The sequence below is a fragment of the Myotis brandtii genome, unplaced genomic scaffold, assembly GCF_000412655.1.
Source record: "Myotis brandtii unplaced genomic scaffold, ASM41265v1 scaffold2875, whole genome shotgun sequence".
NCBI lineage: Eukaryota > Metazoa > Chordata > Mammalia > Chiroptera > Vespertilionidae > Myotis > Myotis brandtii.
In genome coordinates, this window is record NW_005360982.1 from 67,153 (window position 1) to 87,082 (window position 19,930).

Consider the following 19,930-nt stretch of genomic DNA (forward strand, 5'->3'; position numbering starts at 1 on the left):
TCCTGGGCGCCGTTTCCGTTCCGCCGCCTGAAAACCTACACACAGGCCCCCAAAGGCAGCAAAGACTCCGAGGAGCAGCCAATATGGCCGCGAGGAGGACGATGCCGGAAGTCCCGCCCCAATTCCCGGAAATGCCTTTACCCCGATCCGTCACTGGCTCGACTCAGCGCACGTTCTTCTGGGAAATGTAGTTCCTAGCGCTCCAAGGGCCACAGATTTCTCCCTGGAGAGCTACTAGGACTTTTTTGTTGTTATTGATTTTATTTTTTATTTCAATTTTTTAAAATATATTTACTGATTTCAGAGAGGAAGGGAGAAGGAGAGAGAGATAGAAACATCAATGATGAGAGAGAATCATTGATCAGCTGCCTCCTGCACACCCCCAACTGGGGATCGTTCCTTCTTGCAGCGGTTCTGAAATTGTGGGTCGCGACCCTTTCACAGGGGTCGCCTAAGACCATCGGAAAACACATATGTAATTACATATTGTTTTTGTGATTAATTGCTATGCTTTAATTATGTTCAATTTGTAACAATGAAATCGGGGTTCCCCATAACATGAGGAACTGTACTAAAGGGTCCCGGCATTAGTAAGGTTGAGAACCACTAGGGAAAAAGAAAAGAGGAGAAGAGCCCTGACGGGTTTGGCTCAGTGGATAGAGTGTTGGCCTGGGGACTAAAGGGTCCCAGGTTTGATTCTGGTCAAGGGCATGTACTCTAGGAGTCTTTCTAATTACCTTTTCCTGTCTGTGTGAGGTACCCTCCCCTAGGGCCCAGTGCTATCCTGTGCTTGTCTCTGTCATGGTTCTAGTCATATTGGATGGAAATAATCACTCTGATCCTCTTTTCTAATTATATTGTGGACTCCTCAAAGACAGAACAGGCTATATATATATATATTTTCCAATATATTTTTTATTGATTTCAGAGAAAGGAAGGGAGAGAAAGAGATAGAAACATCCATGATGAGATAGAATCATGGATCGGCTGCCTTCTGCACGCCCCACACTGGGGATGGAGCCTGCAACCGGGCATGTGCCCTTGACCGGAATCATACCCAGGACCCTTCAGTCCCCAGGCTGGTGCTCTATCCACTGAGCCACACCAACTAGGGCACAACAGGCTATATATTTAATATGTTTTTTTATTTATTTTAAATACGTTTTTAAAATTGAATTTAGAGAGAGAGGGAGTGTGACAAAACATCCATGAGAAAGAAACACTCCTGCACACCCTCAACTGGGGGATCTAGCTGGGCATGTGACAGGACCCGAATGGAACTGGGGACCCCTTGATGCATGGGGGCCCGCCCAGACAGTGAGCCACACCAGCTGGACACAACAGGCTGTTTTTCAACAGAAAGCCAGAGGTCCCAAATGGCAACACTTATGCTGAAAGCCCATGACCCCACCTAGTTTAACACCTAATAGAATGCAGTTTCCCCCTCTCCCAGAAACAATCTTAATCATCCAGTGTTAAATGGTTCAATAAAGCACCAGGAATGTGAAGTGTCTCATAATCCCTTTCCATCCCCCATTGGTAAAAGAGGCAATCTTATAAAAATTCTTCCAGGTGGGCCCTTGCTGGCTTGGCTCAATGGATAGAGCGTCTCAGGTTCGATTCAGGCCAAGGGCACATGCCTGGGTTGTGGGCTTGATCCCCAGTAAGGGGTGTGCAGGAGGCAGCCAATTAATGATTCTCTCTCATCATTGATGTTTCTATCTCTCTCTCCCTCTCCCTTCTTCTCTAAAATCAATAAAATATATTAAAAAAAATTCTTCCAGGTCTTTTTTCCCCGAAAGAAAAGGCGTCCCTTCTCAAAAATACTGATTTTTAGTTTGGCTAATTGCTTCGCTCCTGTAAAACCTTTTATATAAGACCTCTGTCTTACCCTATCAGTGGTTCTCAACCTTCCTAATGCTGTGACCCTTTAATACAGTTCCTCATGTTGTGGTGACCCCCAACCATAAAATTACTTTCGTTGCTACTTCATAACTGTAATTTTGCTACTGTTATGAATCTTAATGTAAATATCTGATATGCAGGATGTATTTTCAGGGGTCGTGACCCACAGGTTGAGAACCGCTGCGGCCTAAGTGAAGGTGATGGCCTGAAACAAGGCACTCTCTTAACTTCTTAGTCCCCACCTTTCCCGTTTCTACCAATAAAAATGTCCCATTTTTTTACAACTCTGAATATACCCTTCAGTTTGCTAGTGGGGTGCTGCCCATTTATCAATCACTTAAAGCCAATTAGATCTTTAAATTTACTCCATTGAATTTTACTTTTTGACACCATAAATCAATCATGGCTGGGAAAACTCATTGTTTGAGTGTCATCGCGATATGCCAAAGTTGTGGATCATACAAACACCGACCAACGAATGCATAAATAAATTGGACAAATTGATGTTCCTCTCTTTCTCTCACTGACACTCTATCTAAAGTCAATAAGTAACAATTTTACTTTAGCTGGGTCCCTCAGTGGGTTAGAGTGTCATCCCAATATGCCAAGGTTGTGCGTTGGGTCTCTGGTCAGGGCACATAAAAGAATCTACTAATGAATGCATCAGTGAGTGGGCCAAGCCCTGGCTGAGTGCTCACTTGGTTGGAGCATCCTCCTGTACACCAAATGTTTTCGGGTTCAATTCCCAATCAGGGCACATACCTGGGTTGCAGGTTTGATCTCGTGTTGGGGCACATAGGGGAGTCAATGGATCAATGGTTCTTCCTTCCTCTCTCTAAAAACCAACAAACATATCCTTGGGTAAAGATTTTAAAAAGTGAAACAGCAACAACTAAAAATGAACGTTTCTTTCTCTCCTTCCCTCTCTCAAATCAATCAATTAAAATTTAGAAATAATAAATAAGAATTTAAAAGACAAAATAAAAACAGAGATTCCTATGACGCCCTCTTCAGGTTAAATTAAATTGCTAGAGCTGTTGGTGGCAACCCACACCAGTTGTTCCTAGTGATTTGACCTCGGCTCAGGAAAGTGTTTTGTTTTTTTTAATTGATTTCAGAGAGGAAGGGAGAGGGAAAGATGGAAACATAAGAGAATCATTGATTGGCTGCCACTGCACACCCCCCTACTGGGGATCCAGCAGCCAGACATGTGTCCTTGACTGGAATCCAACCCTGTACCCTTCAGTCTGCAGGCCAATGCTCTATCCACTGAGCCAAACTAACCAGGGTTTACTGTTCTTTTAAAAAAAAAGATATAACAAATAAATACATGAAAATAGCCAAAATTGATAGCCAATTAGGCTGAACATATGATCACACATTTTACCCAATATACAGATATGTAGCAAATACACATCTGAAAAAAAAGGCTCCCCATAAATCTGTTGGGAAATGAAATCAAATAACAGTGTGTAGCACAACAAAGTTATAAAAAGGGTTGAAATAAAGAATGATTGACCAAACCAAATATTCTCTAGGATGTAGAGCAGTGATGGCGAACCTTTTGAGCTCAGCGTGTCAGCATTTTGAAAAACCCTAACTTAACTCTGGTGCCGTGTCACATATAGAAATTTTTTGATATTTGCAACCATAGTAAAAAAAAAAAAAAGTATATTTTTGATATTTATTTTACACATTTAAATGCCATTTAACAAAGAAAAATCAAGCAAAAAAATGAGTTCGCGTGTCACCTCTGACACGCGTGTCATAGGTTCGCCATCACTGATGTAGAGGAACTGACTCCCTCATAAATTGCTGGAAAAATGTAAAAAGTATAATCAGTTTATACCACAACTTGCTAATACTGTTAAGTTAAATATTCACAGGACTCAGACTATTCACTGAGTTATTGACAAAAGTAAACAAAAACATATCTATATAATGATACACATACGCTTGTACCAGCTTTATTTTTAAAAATCTATTTAAAAATAAATAAAAATCTGCCGTAACCGGTTTGGCTCAGTGGATAGAGCGTCGGCCTGTGGACTCAAGGGTCCCAGGTTCGATTCCGGTCAAGGGCATGTACCTGGGTTGCGGGCACATCCCCAGTGGGAGATGTGCAGGAGGCAGCTGATCGATGTTTCTCTCTCATCGATGTTAAAAATCTATTTATTTTAGAGATAGACAGTAATAGAGACAGAAACATACATTTGTTTTTCCAATGTTTATGCATTTATTGGTTGATTCCCCAATGTGCCCTGAAAGGGGATTGAACCCGCAACCTTGACATATCAGGAGAGCGCTCTAACAAACTGAGCTACCCAGCCAGGGCCCAGATTTATTTTCAATAGTCAAAAAGTAGAAATAACCCAATGTGCATGTACAAAATGAATGGATAAACTAATGGTTTATATATTTGAAGGTAATATACTCAAAGATAGTATTTCTCTGGAAAAGAAATGAAGAGGTACTAATACATCATTAAATACATCTTCAACTATTTATGCAACAGAACTGAAGGCAGAAAATCCACTTTTATTGCCATCATATAAATTCTATGAAATGCAAAGTCAGCTATTAAAATGAAAAGTAAATTAATGACAAGGAGAGATTATAAAAGGACATGAAGTAAATAGTAACACATATGGTTAGTATTATGACTATGGTGATGGTTTCAGCTTAATACATGTCAAAATTCATCAGATATTATACTTAAAATGTCATTTACCACATGTATATTATACCATACTAATAAAGATTTTTTAAAATGTCTCAAGATTAAAAAAATTATCTTCAACTCTTTAAAAATACAGTTTGCAACTCTATATTCAATCCACGTCCTCATAACCCCTGGGGGTCAGTCTTTCTTAGTGACAACAAGTATATCAAACAATGGACTTCCATTGAAATCAACAGGAATGCCGGCTGGGTAACAAATGTCATATCCCTGGAATGTGACCCCTTTTCTTTATCTTTGATTTCCTGCCTGGGCATCAATGGTCTTGAGGTGAACATCTGAGACCCTATAGAAATTCACACATACAAAAGTGTTGACATTTTCTTTTATTTTTTAAATATATCTTTATTGATTTCAGAGAGGAAGGGAGAAGGGACAGAAACATCAATGATTAGAGAATCATTGATTGGTGGCCTTCCGCAGGCCCCGTACTGGGGATCGAGCTTGCAACCTGGGCATGTGCTCTGACCGGGAATCAAACCATGACCTCCTGGTTCATAGATCAACACTCAACCACTGAGCCATGCCAGCCGGTCCACAAATTTTTTTTGTAAAAAATAGAGATAGAAACAGCAATGAGAATCAACCCTAGCCTGTTAGCTCAGTGGGTAGCGCATCAGCCTGTGGACCAAAGGTTCCTGGGATCAATTCTGGTAAAGGGCATGTACCTTGGTTGCAAGCTACTTCCCGATGGTCAGGTCCCATGCAGAAGGCAACCAGTAGATGTGTTTCTCTCACATCAATATTTCTCTGTCTTTCCCTCTCTGTAAAAAAGATCAATGGAAGAATATCCTTGGGTGAAGATCAACAACAAAAAAATTAAAATGACGAGAATTACTGATTGGCTGCCTCCTGCGCATGCCCTACTGGGGATCTAGCTCACAAGCCAGGCATGTGCCCTGACCAGGAATCAAACTGTGACCTCTTGGTTCATAGGTCAATGCTCAACCACTGAGCAATACTGTCCAGGCCTAAAAATCTTTTGATTATCTTCGATGAAAATGATGTAAGTCACAGAAGATAAACACGCCTGGAGATCCTCAGATTTGTGTACACAGATACATTCTTTTTCGCAGAAACATTTCTGGATGCACATTTAGAAGAGGCACATTCCATCCAGTTGGATGCAGTCTCCAACAATACCAATTAGGCCAGTGATTCTGTAGAAATCGTGGTTTTCCCCTCACCCCTACGTCCCCACACCAGTTGCCATCAACCACGTAATTGTAGACATATGGGCACATGGCTCTTTATAAGAACTTGAAAAATAATTCCCTTCAAAACTATTGACATACCTTGTAAACAAGGTATAAATTAATGCTGCTCCCAGAAGCACTTGAGGTTGCAACACCTGACCCTCCTTAGGGTGATTTCTGAGGCTCCTAAAGTTCATAGCATTTAGGCTTCACATGACCAGAAAGCCCTGCAACCTTTCCTCAAAGGATGTGAACAGTAACGCAAATTTGCCAAAAACCTGGTGAGCTAGTTTCTGTCACCAGGACATCCCCTGTGATACAGAGGAATTTTGAGTCCCCCCAATAAAATGTTGTTTGTAGAACCCAAATTTGCTTATAAGTTATGCCACACATTAACTAGGATACCCAAGATTGAAGAGTCCTTAAAACAGTAAGATACTCATTATTTTACAAACCAAAGGAAGACGGACCTGGTACTTCTTGCATTGGTGACTTGGAAATTGGAAATGTTCGTCACAGGTATCCAAGGAAACCAGGTCCCTGAAAAAGTCCTTCTCAAGCTGCCAGCTGAATTCAGATGACGTTCTCTGGGTTATCACCGAGTCAGGTCCATTCCCCAACTATTCGGAGTGAACAGAATGCAGGTCCCCTAAGTGCTCAGGCCATTTCTAATTTCCTCCAACAAACCAAGAAACAGAGTAAGCTGCCTTGAGCACATTAGTCTGGTGACTGATGCAAACTGTGGGAATCTTCTAGATGTTATCGGTGAAACAGCTTCGACCAGAAACATCTGTAGTGACATAAATCTGGCAAGAGATGTGTGTAGATCAGAAAGTGCAACGTAGACACATATGCTTCCCACATAACTAAAACTTACGGGGAACCTCCCTACTGTTGATGTTTTATGCCTGAAATTAAATTCAGACAAACGGAACCTCAGTGTTTCCTCCAGTGTTACTAACACTGAAAACAAAAAACACAAGCAAACAAACAAAACCACCTTGGAAGGCCTACACATCTAAGGCCTTCCCCCAGTGTGAACTCTCATGTGCTGAGCGAGGTTAGATTTTCGGCTAAAAAATTTGCCACATGCAATGCAATCAAAAGGCCGTTCTCCCGTGTGAACTCTCTGATGATATTGGAGGGTGGAACGAGAAGTAAAAGATTTCCCACATTCACTGCATTCGTAAGGCCTTTCTCCTGTGTGAGATCTCTGGTGAATAATGAGGTGAATTCTTTGGGTAAAGGATTTCCCACATTGACTGCACTCATGAGGCTTTTCTCCTGTGTGAACTCTACGGTGTCGAATGAGTATGGAGCTATTTGTAAAACTCATCTCACATTCATTGCACTTGTAAGGCCTTTCTCCTGTGTGAACTCTCTGATGATATCCAAGGGCAGAGACAGAAGTAAAAGACTTCCTACATTCACTGCACTCATAAGGCCTTTCTCCAGTGTGAATTCTCCTGTGTTTAGAGAGGTACGAATTCTGGCTAAAGGTTCTCCCACAATCAGTACATTCGTAAGGTTTTTCTCCCGTGTGAACCCTCTGGTGTTGATTCAACTGGGAACTATCCCTAAAAGATTTCCCACATTCGTTGCAGTCAAAAGGCCTTTCTCCTGTGTGAACTCTGTGATGACAACGGAGGGCGGAGCTAGAGATAAATGACTTCTCACATTCATTACACTCAAAAGGCCTTTCTCCAATGTGAACTTTCTGATGATAACGAAGGGAGGAGCCAGAGGTAAAGCATTTTCCACATTCACGACACTCATAAGGCCTCTCTCCTGTGTGAACTCTCTGGTGTATATTGAGATGATTTCTTTGGGTGAAAGTTTTCCCACATTCACTGCATTTATAAGGCCTTTCTCCTGTGTGAACTCTGCGGTGTCGAATGAGTATTGGTCCATTGGTAAAAGATTTCCCACATTCACTGCACTCATAGGGTTTTTCTCCGGAGTGAACTCTCTGATGATAACAGAGGGCAGAGCCAGAGGTGAAAGATTTCCCACATTCACTACATTCAAAGGGCTTTTCTCCAGTGTGAACTCTCTGATGTTGGGAGAGATAAGATTTGTGGCTAAAGGATTTTCCACACTCACTGCACTCATAAGGCCTTTCCCCTGTGTGAATTCTTCGGTGTATAATGAGGTGATTTATTTGAGTAAAAGATTTCCCACAATGACTACACTCAAATGGCCGTTCTCCTGTATGAACTCTCTGATGATAACGGAGGCCAGAGCTAGAGGTAAAAGACTTCCCACATTCATTGCAACTATAAGGCTTTTCTCCACTGTGAACTCGCTGATGATAACGGAGGGCAGAGCTGGAAGTAAAAGACTTCCCACATTCATTACACTCATAAGGCCTCTCTCCTGTATGAACTCTCCCGTGTTCAATGAGGTCCAATTTCCGTTTAAAGAATTTCCCGCATTCGGTGCACTCAAAACTCATTTCTCCAGAATAAACTGTCTGTTGTTGTGGAATAAGAGCAGAGCTTTGCCTGAAAGATGGTGCACATTCACAGCAGACGTAACAACTTTCTCCAGTGTGGCTTCTCTGAGGATAAATGAGGACAAATTTTTGGTTAAAGGATTTCCCGCATTTGCCGCACTTGTGCTGCCTCGCCGCAGAATGAATTCTTCGGTGTTGAGTGAAGGCTGAGCTTCCCCTAAAGGATTTCCCACAGTCATCACATACATGAATTCTGTCATCATCATGGACTCTCTGGTGAATAACAAATGAGGATTTGTACCTGAATGTTTTCCCACACTCACGGCACACAAAACACTGTTTTTCAATGTGCACTCCCGAGTCCTGAACATGTGCGTGTTTGGGACTGAAGGCTTTCTCACATTCTTCACTAGTATAGTTACTTTTTCTGTGCTGAAGAGTCCCCCTACTTTTGGAGATCTTGTTTGGTTTCTCTCCGGTGTGAGTGGCTTGTTGGAGATGTCCTGAGGAGGTCAGGCAGTCCTTTCCAACCCCCTCACAGGTAGAGGGCTTCTGTGACACATGGAAATTGCAGCTCTTTACAAATGAGGATCTATCCACAATACTTAGGAGGAGTTTCTCTCCCGTGAGCTGCTCCTGGTCATGTTGACAGTTTGCACTGAAATAAAATTGTTTTCCACATGCCCCACACCTCAGTCTGTGCAGTGTTTCCTGGTGCTCAGTCAAACGGAAGATATCTGTCAAGACTGGACCACACATCTCACAGGGGTGGGTCTTCTGGGAAGACTGAGATTCCCTTGAAGTCCTGGCCTGTGACACTCCCACAGGAATGCTCTGTTCAGATGGTGCCTCCACATTCTTTGTTCCACAACAGCAACCTAAGTGCAAAGAAATGATGGTAAATTACACAATGACTTTATTGGCAAGGGGCAACCCAACCACAAATGTGTAAAAGTTCCCCAAAAAAGAGCAAGGGTAACTATGATTATGTCAGATAACATGACTTTAAGTCAAAAACTGTCACAAGAGACAAAGAACTTCTTTATATAATGATAAAGCAGCCAAGTCATCAAGAAAATGTAACTGTTATAAAAGTACATATGTAACCAATATCAGAGCACCTAACTATATTTAAGAAGTACTAACTGATCTGAAGAAAGAAATAGACAGCAATGCAATAATAGTTGGTGACTTCAATACTCCACTTTCAACAATGGATAGATCACCCAGACAAAAATATAAGCAAAAGAATATCGAATCTAAACTTTTCTTAAGAGCAAATGGACCTGGCCCTGGCCAGGTAGCTCATTTGGTTACAGTGTGGTCCTGATATGCCAAGATTGCAGGTTCAATACCTGGTCTGGGTACATACAAGAATCAACCAATCGCCTGACTGGTTTGGCTCAGTGGGTAGAGCGTCGGCCTGTGGACTCAAGGGTCCTGGGTTCGATTCCGGTCAAGGGCATGTACCTTAGTTGCGGACACATCCCCAGTGGGGAGTGTGCAGGAGGCAGCTGATCGGTGTTTCTCTCTCATCGATGTTTCTAACTATCCCTCTCCCTTCCTCTCTGTAAAAAATCAATAAAATAAAATAAAATAAAAAGAATCAACCAATGAATTGATTCATAAATAAGTGGAACAAAAAATCAGTATTTCTCCCTCTCTTCCTCTGCCCTTTCTAAAATCAATAAATAAAAAATTGAAAGACAACAGATATATACAGAACATGGAGCAGAATACACATTCTTCTCAAGTGCAAAATGAACATATAACAAATCATATTAGGTCACAAAACAAGTCTTAACATGTTAAGAACCCAGTCAGTCACCGGTGACTGACACTATACTTTCCATCTGGAAGACAAAACAGGTTTGGCACTTAACGTGTTAACAAACTTAAGAAGGCTGAAATCATATCAAATGTCTTTTCCAAACAACATGGCATGAAACTGGAAATCATCAGAGGAAGAAAGCTGGAAAATAAGAAATATGTAAAATTTAAGCAACAAACTCCTGAAAAATCAATGGGTCAAAGATATCAAAAATACATATTCAGACAAATGAAAATGGAAACATAACACACCAAAATGCAACAAAAGAAGCAGAGGTAAGGTTATAGTAATAAATGCCTACCTTAAGATAAAAGAAAGATCTCAAACAACCTGCCTTTATATTTTAAGGTATAAAAAACAACAACAACCCTCGCAGGTTTGGTTCAGTGGACAGGGTGTCTGCCTGCAGACCGAAGGGTCTCAGGTTCAATTTTGGTCAAGGTTACTACCTCAGTTGCAGGCTCCTCCTTGGCCCTTGCCCTAGTCAGGGCCCGTGCAGAGAGCAACAAATCAATGTGTTTCTCTCACATCGATATTTCTCTCCATCTTTCCCTCTCTATTCCACTCTCTCTCTAAAAATCAATGGAAAAATCCTTGGGTGAGGATTAAAAAAAGAAGAAGAAAAAAACAACAAACTAAGGTCAAAGTTAGTAAAGAAAGCAAATAACAAAGATAGCAGAAATAAGTGAAAAGGAGAGAGAGAAAAACAACTGAAAAGATTCATAAAAAAGAATTGGTATTTTGAAAGGATAAACAAATTGATAAGCATTTAGATAAACTAAGTGAAAAGACACATAAGATCAGAAATAAAAGGAGATATCACAACTGGTAGTACTGGAATGCAATGCTATTTAATAAAAGGCTAATTATTCGAAGTATCCCCACGGGCGGGAGTTTGACCAACCGGGAGTTAGATGTGCGCTGACCACCAGGGGGTGGCGCGGAACATGGTGGGTGTCAGCGACTGGGCGCTGGCAGTGGGCGGCAGTGGAGGCACTGCCGGCCCCGATGGGCCCTGACGAGAGTGGGACTGCAGCAGGACGATGGAGCAGGTGAGCGGGTGGTGCCAGGCTACTGCGGGGGTGAGCAGGGGGCCCCGATTACCCCACCGGTTGCCCCTCAGATCGGTCCTGATCGCTGGACAGGCATAAGGACCCTACCCATGCACAAATTTTGTGCATTGGGCCTCTAGTAGGAAAGTAAAATAAAGAACACCCAAATTAGAATGGAAGAAGGAAAACTGTCTGTTTGCAGATGACATCATCTTACATATAGAAAACACTAAAGACTCCACCAAAACACCCTTAGAATTAATCAATGAATTCAGTAAAGTTGCAGGATTAAAAAAAAAAAAATCAATATACAAAACTCAGTTGCCACGGCCAGTTAGCTAAGTTGGTTAGAGTCATCCCAATATGCCAAGGTTGCAGGTTCAATCTTCGATCAGGGCACATAAAAAGCATCAACCATGCTCAGTGGATAGAGCGTTGGCCTGTGGACTGAAGGGTCCTGGGTCAGATTCAAGGGCCCATGCCTGGGTTGCGGGCTCGATTCCCAGTGGGGGACATACAGGAGGCGACCAATCAATGATTCTCATCATTGATGTTTCTCTCTCTCTCCCCCTCTCCCTTCCTCTCTGAAATGAATATATATATATATATGTAATATATATATATTTTTTAAACAGTAACCAATCTATCATAATAAAAGCATAATATGCTAATGAGACCAAATGTCCTTCTGAATGACCTTCCAGACGAAGCCAGGGTGCCAGACGGAAGCTGGAGCTGGCAGCCAGGAAAGGAAGGCCTACTCTTGCATGAATTTCGTGCATCGGGCCTCTAGTGAATGCATACTAGTAAACAAGTGGAACAACAAATCAATGTTTCTCTCTCTCTGTGCCTCTCCCTCCCTCCTCTATAAAAACAAACAACCTATTATTTTCCCTCCCAGGAAAACACCTGTGTCTTTCTCTTTCCTCTATTCTTTCTCCATACCCATGCATCTCCTAAACAAAAAGGGAACCCCTGAGACTTGCAACCAGGGAGCAATGGCGGCAGCAGCTTGTCCAGGCCAACCCCCTAAGCCTGTCCCCAAAGCCACATTTTCTGACTTCTTAGTGAGCCAAAGTGGCCTGGCTCAGCTCATTTCCCCACCTAGTCCCTCTCCTGTTGCTTCTTCTATCCTAGGCCCTTCCTTGTTTCACTGTCCCCAGATTTAATAAATATCTTCTAAAAACAACTAAAAACAAAACAAACAAAATGTATTAGAAAAATTTTAAGACAGCTGTGTTTATATACACTAATAATAAACTATCTGCAAAGAAAATTTTTAAAATCCCATTTAAAATAGCATCAATGCCCTTCAATGGAGTGAAGGTCGTCCCATGCACCAAGAGGTCACCACATTGGTTCCTGGTTAGATTCAGGTAGAGCACATGCTGGGTTTGGGATCTTGATCCCCAATAGGGGACGTGCGGGAGGCAGCCAAATGATGTTTCTCTCTCATGAGTGTTTCTATCTCTTTCTCATCTCCTTTCCTCTCTAAAATAAATAAAAGCATATTTAAAAAAATAAATCCATGAAAAAATATCCTGATGTGAGGATTAACAATAAAAAAAAATAGCATAAAAAATACTCAGGAATAAATTTAACCTAGGAGGTGAAAGATCTTTATTCTGAAAATTATTGAATAAGTCACAAATAAATAGAAAAATATCCAGTGTTTTTGGATTGAAAGAATATTGTTATGTCCATTTTACCCAGGTAATCTCCCCAGTGTGATCTACAGATTCTATGTAATTCATATCAAAATTCCAATAACATTTTTCATGGATACAGAAAAAAGAACCCACTAGACTTAGGATGATGAACATAGTGGACAGATGGTGTATTATAGAATTGAAGCCAGTGTTATTTTGTTAACCAGTGTCACCCCAATAAATTCAATAAGAAGGGAGGGTGATCCTAAAATCCATATGGAACCACACACAAAAAATCCAAATAGCCAAAGCAATCTTTTAAAAAAATATATACATGTTTTTATTGATTTTGGAGAGGGAGAGAGAGGGACAGAGAGACAGAAACATCAACGATGAGAATCATTGATTGGCAACCCGGGCATGTGCCCTGACCGGGAACGGAATCATGATCTCCTGATTCATAGGTTGATGCCAGCCAGGCAGCAATCTTAAAAAAAAGAAAAAAGAAAAGAAAGAAAAAAAAACACGCAAAGCTATTTCAAAAACGCACTTCCTATTTCAAAATATTGCAAGGCTGTAAGTAATCAAAACACTATGGTACTGGCATAAAAATAGACCAATGGAAAACAGCAGAGCCCAGAAATAAACCCATGCGTCTATGGTCAAATAATCTTTGACGAGGGACCCAAAAACACACAATGAGGAAAGGACAGTCTCTTCAATAAATGATGATGAGCCCTGGCCAGGTAGCTCACTTGGTTACAGCATCATCCCAATACACCAAGGTTGCGGTTTGATCCCAGGTCAGGGTACATACAATAAGAATGAATCAATTAATGCATAAATAAGTGGAACAATAAAGTGATGTTTCTCTCTCTCTCTCTCTCTCTCTGATTAATAAAGGAAAAATAAACAAGTGATGAGATAAACGGATAATTATGTGCAAAAATTAAAAGTAACTTGAATGTAAAAAATATTTAAGACCTGAAATTGTTAAACTTTTAGAAGAAAACGTAAAGGAAAAGCTCCTTGACATTGGTGTTGGCAATGATTTTTTTGGATATGAAAGCAACAGCACAGACAACAAAAGCAAAAATAAACAAGTGGGCTATATGAAACCAGAAAGCTTCTACACAGCAAGAGGCATAATCAACAAAACAAAAAGGCAACCCAAGAAACAGGAGAAAATATTTGCAAACGATGTATCCAATAAGGGGTTAATTCCAGAATACAAAGCTCTGACTGGTATGGCTCAGTTGGTTGGAGTGTCGTCCCATGAACCAAAAGGTCACAGGTTTAATTCCCAGTCAGGGCACATACCTGGGTTGCAGGCTCGATCCCCCGCCCCAGATGGGGAATGAGTGTGAGAGGCAACCCCATCCATGTTTCTCCCTCTCTCTTTCTCTCTTTCTTTCTCTCTCTCTCTCTAGCGCCTCTCTCTCTCTCTCTCTCTCTCTCTCTCTCGCGCCTCTCTCTCTCTCTCTCTCTCTCTCTCTCGCGCCTCTCTCTCTCTCTCTCTCTCTCTCTCTCCCTCTCTCTCTCCTTCCATTACTCCCTTCCCCTATCTCTCTAAATAAATAAATCAATGAACCTGTCCTCAGGTGAGGAAAAAAAATCCAGAATGCATATATAAAGAACTCAAGCAATTCAACAACAAAAGAACAATTCAATTAAAAATGGCAGAGGATGTGTATAGACATTTATTCAAAGACATACAAATGGCAAAGAGATACCACAAAAATGCAAATTCAAACCATGAGATACCACCTCACAGCTGTTAGGATGGCTACTAACAAAAACAACAACAACAAGAGATAAAAAGTATTAACCAGGATGTGATAGAAAGGAAACCTTTGTACACTGTAGGACGGCACCTCAATATAGCCATTAAGACCAACTGTAGGGAAGTTCCTCAAAACATTCAAAATAGAACTACCATATGGTCCAACAATCCCACTTCTGTTATACTTTATCCAAAAGAAACAAAAATCAGTATCTGAAAAAGGTATTTGCACTCCTATGTTTACTGCAGCATTATTCATAATAATGGTAAGAAATTACTTAAAGAATCTGTCAGCAGCCCTAACCGGTTTGGCTCAGTGGATGGAGCGTCAGCCTGCGGACTGAAGGGTCCCAGGTTCGATTCCGGTCAAGGGCATGTACCTTGGTTGCGAGCACATCCCCAGTAGAGGGTGTGCAGGAGGCAGCTGATCGATGTTTCTCTCTCATTGATGTTTCTAACTCTCTATCCCTCTCCCTTCCTCTCTGTAAAAAATCAATAAAATATATTTTAAAAAAAAGAAACAGAGAAAAAACTTAGGGAGATTCCTAACATTTGGAAATGTCAGTGTCTGAGTATGCTTTCACATTATATGGATGTGGGTCTGTTATTCAGCCATAAAAAGAAAATCATGCATTTGTAACAACATCAATGAACCTGAAGGACATAATGCAAAGTGAAATAAGCCAGACTGAGAAAGACAAATACTGTATAATATCACTTATATGTGGAATCTTAGAAAAAAGAGTTGAATCATAAAAACAAAAAGAATGCCAGGGACTGGGGGTTAAGGGAAATGGGGAGATATTGGTGAGTTACAAAATTAAGTTCTGAGACTCTAATGTAAAACATGGTGACTATACTAATAATAGAGGAATATGCAAATTGCCCAGGACACTGTCACAGTAATAGTAACGACCGAACAGCAGGCTGCGTGGGGTGACCAGGCCGGAAGGGGGCAGCAGTGAGGGGTGACCAGGCGGGGTGATCAGGCTGGCAGGGGGGGCAGTTAGGAGCCAATGGTCCTGGATTGTGAGAAGAATGTCTGATTGCGGTTTAGGCCCAATCCCTGGGATCAAGCCTAAACCGGCAGTCAGACATCCCCCGAGGGGTCCCAGATTGGAGAGGGGGCTGGCTGGGCTGAGGGAACCCCCCACTGCACGAATTGCGTGCACCAGGCCTCTAGTAGTTAATAATGCTGTACTGTATACTTGAAATTTGCTAAGAAACCAAATATTAAGTGTTATCTCACACATGAAAAAGGTAAATACAATAGTCTTCTCCAATCATGGGTGATACATTCCAAGCAACCATGAGTAGTATCCAGCCCCGTACGTAAGGTGATGGATGTGTTCATTTGATTGTACTAATCATTTCACAATGTATATGTACAATAAATCACATTATACATTTTAAATATGCACAATAGTATTTGTCAATTATACCTCAATAAAGCCAGAAAAAAAGATCTAAATACTATAAATAGAACCATCCAGGACAGTCTTAAAAAATAACCCATGGAGCCCTAGCTGGTGTGGCTCAGTGGATAGAGCATTGGCCTGCAGACTGAAGGATCCCGGGTTTGATTCTGGACAAGGGCACATGCCCGGAATGTAGGCTCAATCCCCAGCAGGGGGCGTGCAGAAGGCAGTCATCATTGATGTTTCTATCTCTCCCTCTCCCTTCCTCTCTGAAATCAATAAAAAATATCAAAAAATTAAAATAAATAAATAAAAAATAACCTATGGGACTGGTAAATAATGACCATGATGATGCCTGTAATTGCCAGCACAGGCCAGCACAAGAAAATGTCAAATAAAAAAGGGGGGGAACTGAAGTGCCATCTACCTGGATACATGGCCCAGCCAGGTGGGTCATTAGGCTCCTATGACTGTACAGCATGTATTCAGGCTGCAGGGAGAGATGAGGGCCGTGCAAACAGGCCCTACCAAGGACAGCAACTGCCCAGAAAACCAGGGAGGCAAGCAGAGCCCACAGTCCACATGTGAGGACAGAGCGCCCCCTGGGGAAAGGGGGACATGGGGCCAGTCCAGGTCACTGGGGAGAGTGAGGGTCTTACCTTGAGAGGAAACAAGTGCAAAGTTCTCCAGCATCACATCAAGGTACAGGCTTCTCTGAGCCTCAGCAAGGAGGCGCCACTCCTCCTTGGAGAAGTGCAGAGCGACATCCTCAAAGGTCACAGGATCCTGTCAGGATTTCAACAAATAAAACCATGAACAGTGTCTCTCGGTACCCAACTCCTCATACATATTTCCATTGCTCATCCTCTAGGGCTCCCACCTCAGAGGAGATACCAGGCCCTGGTGCCGGTGATGCTATCTGTCACAGTGCCATTAATCACTGTTCTCGCTCTCAGCAACAACAGCCTGACGCGTAGGGGGGAAAGGGGGAGAACGCAGATAAATGTTATCTAAGCTCTGAACCGGGCCTGCACCCCTCCTGAGAAACAATTTACCTGGGGTTTAGACACAGCCAAAAATTTGATTGCTTGTTCAGTCCAACAGCTCTGCCACCTTCTGATCCATACCACAGGCATATCACTGGACTCAGCCATGTACTTGGCACATGACACCCAAAGGGTGCACAATCCCAGTCCTCTGAGGGATCTCCCAGCCACGAAAAGCCCCAAATGAGACTCTGAAGACCTCCCTGCCCGCCTCTGATATTTACTTCTATATTAGCCACCCAGAACCACATGTGAATTTCAGATGATAACCCCCTTCTATTTTCTGCACGGTACCTGATATCCACACAGCAGCCACAACCTCCTCCCTCCACCCGACCTCCCTTACAGGTACAGTGACACAATGACCACATTTGTCCCAGACCTTACCCACTGGCAAGGTATAAACTCCCCAGATTCCATCCAAACTCACCACAAAGTTCTGGTGAATCCATACAGTAGTGGATCAACAAGAAGCCCTGTCCTCTAGTGTCATTCCTCTTTTTTTAAAAATATATTTTTACTGGTTTCAGAGAGGAAGGGAGAGGGAGAGAGAGAAACATCAATAATGAAAGAGAACTACTGATCAGCTGCCTCCTGCGCGCCCCCTACTGGGGATCGAGCTCACAACCCGGGCATGTGCCCTTGACTGGAATCGAACCCGGGACCCTTCAGTCCGCAGGCTGAAGCTCCCAAACCGGCTAGGGCTAGTGTCATCTCTTTTTTTTTCTTTTTTTTTTTTTAAATATGGAACACTTCACGAATTCGCATGTCATCCTTGCGTAGTGTCATCTCTTAATTGCTCCTCTGCCTTCGTGGCTATCCCATGGAAGCCTGGGCTTCCCCCGCCCCCCGCCAGATCAACCTCCCTCCCACACCATTCCCGCCATCGCCTCCCTCCTCAGCATGCACTCTCTTCTTTCTGATCCCATAATTAGCATTACCACCACGAACTGCATTCCCCTTCTTACATGTGATCCATCACCGCCCTGGTGCCACAATGAGAGCCATCCCTTTTGCATGTCTCCATCATGAAACCCTCCCAGATTTCCAGGCCTGTGTGTCCCGTTAGCCACTCTGTTCTCTGAAACTTCTCAGACCAACAATGACAAGCGTTATTGGATGAAGATGCGTGTCAAACTCAAAAACAACTTGCAGAAAGATTAAACGTTGCTCAGCAAACATTTTCTGATTGTTTACAAGCAATGGGAACGATTTTAAAGGAAGGAAGTGTCACATCAACTGAAGGAAAGACAAATGGAAAACCGAAAAGTCATCAGTAAAATGTTGCTTCAACGGCACAAAAGAAAGTCTTTTTTTGCATCGAATTGTGACTGGCGGTGAAAAGTGGATTTATTTTGAGAATCCCAAACGCACAAAATCATGGGTTGATCCAGGTCAACCATCAACATCGACTGCCTCCATTGCTTCAGCCGCTAAGACCAAAAATCCTGAGGTTGTTCCCAACGCCTCCTTTCCCTCCCCCGCTCTCACCTACAACATCCAAAAATCTACACGGCCCGTCTTTAAAAATGGACCCAGAATCCAACTTCTTCCACCGCCACAGTCACCTCTCCTGTCCAACAACTTCCATCTGGATTAGAGCAGTTGCCTCCTCCTCGGCTCTGACTCCTCCCTCAGCCCTACAATCTGTCCTCCATGTGCAGCCAAAAGAAACCGATTTCATCCAGGAGAGACCAACTCCTTCTTGTCCAACCTCCATCTGCCTCCACAACAGATGCCCCACTTCTTAGGCAGCAACAGTACAGGTATGATTACTGACCCCCTGCTCTTCGTTCTTAAAAAGAATGGAGACCTGCCCTAACCGGGTTGGCTCAGCGGATAGAACGTTGGCCTGCGGACTCAAGGGTCCCAGGTTCGATTCTGGTCAAGTGCATGTACCTTGCTTGCGTGCAGGAGGCAGCTGATCGATGTTTCTCTCTATCCCTCTCCCTTCCTCTCTGTAAAAAATCAATAAAATATATTTAAAAAAAAAAAAAAAAAGAATGGAGACCTGCCCTGGCAGGTGGTTCAGTGGTTGGAGCACTGTCCTGTATGCCAACAGATTGCAGATACGGACCTAGTTTGGGGGTTTGATTCCTGGTCAGGACGTGTAGGCGATCGATGTTTCTTACATCAATGTTTCTCTCTCTCAAGTCGATAAACATATCCTCGGGTGAGGATTTAAAAACAAATTATTCAAATAAAAAAGTAAAAATAGAAAAAGGAAAGAATGGAGATCTGCACTGCCTCCCGTATTCCCAGCTTCATGGCACCTCCAAGCATTTGCACCTGCTGGTGTCGGCCCTGGGTTAACCTCCCACACCTGCTTACACTGGTTGCCAGAAATGGGAGTCCCTTCGTGTCACCTGTGCCCCGTCCCTCAGGACACAGGGATTGGGGGTATCCCAAGGGTCCCCACATCCAAGAGATGGGAACATACCAAGGGGAGAGTCTGCAGACACCACAACCTCAGACGGGCTCAGGTGTCTCTAACGGTCTCAGACCCAACATCTTGGAAAAGAGATGAACTTGGCCATCCCAGACATCACATGGGTGGTGTCAGGACCACGGAGGGGATTGGGACACCCTGTCCTTCCTTGTGTGGGTTCTAGAAGTGGCTTTTCAACCTTGGGGACCTGTGGGAAGACACAGACAACCACCCTTTGGTGCCAAGGGAGCGGGTCTCCGCTGAATCCCCGGCCGCCCTGGAGTCTGGTGCCCTCTGACCAACTCTCTGGCCTCAGTGCTGCCCGTGTCAGCTGTGAGCTTGGGCAAGAACACAACTCTCAGGGCCTCCTCACTCCCATCCCAGACTTGCTCTCTCTCTGAGCAGCTATTTTTTTTTTTTCTGAGCC

General features: G+C 42.8%; 1 protein-coding gene across 1 annotated transcript in view; it reads right to left on the reverse strand.

The window, feature by feature from the left end:
* The window catches only part of LOC102257094 (zinc finger protein 850-like), a 33,246-nt gene extending 15,722 nt beyond the window's left edge, over positions 1–17,524 (reverse strand). The window contains exons 1-3 of the mRNA XM_014541997.1: positions 17,506–17,524; positions 16,689–16,815; positions 7,558–9,174 (exon numbers count right to left, since the gene is read on the reverse strand). Of these exons, the coding sequence (XP_014397483.1) occupies positions 7,558–9,174; positions 16,689–16,722 (1,651 nt within the window). The 5' untranslated portion in view covers positions 16,723–16,815; positions 17,506–17,524. The remainder of the gene's footprint in view (positions 1–7,557; positions 9,175–16,688; positions 16,816–17,505) is intronic.
* Between the last annotated feature and the right edge of the window lie 2,406 nt (positions 17,525–19,930).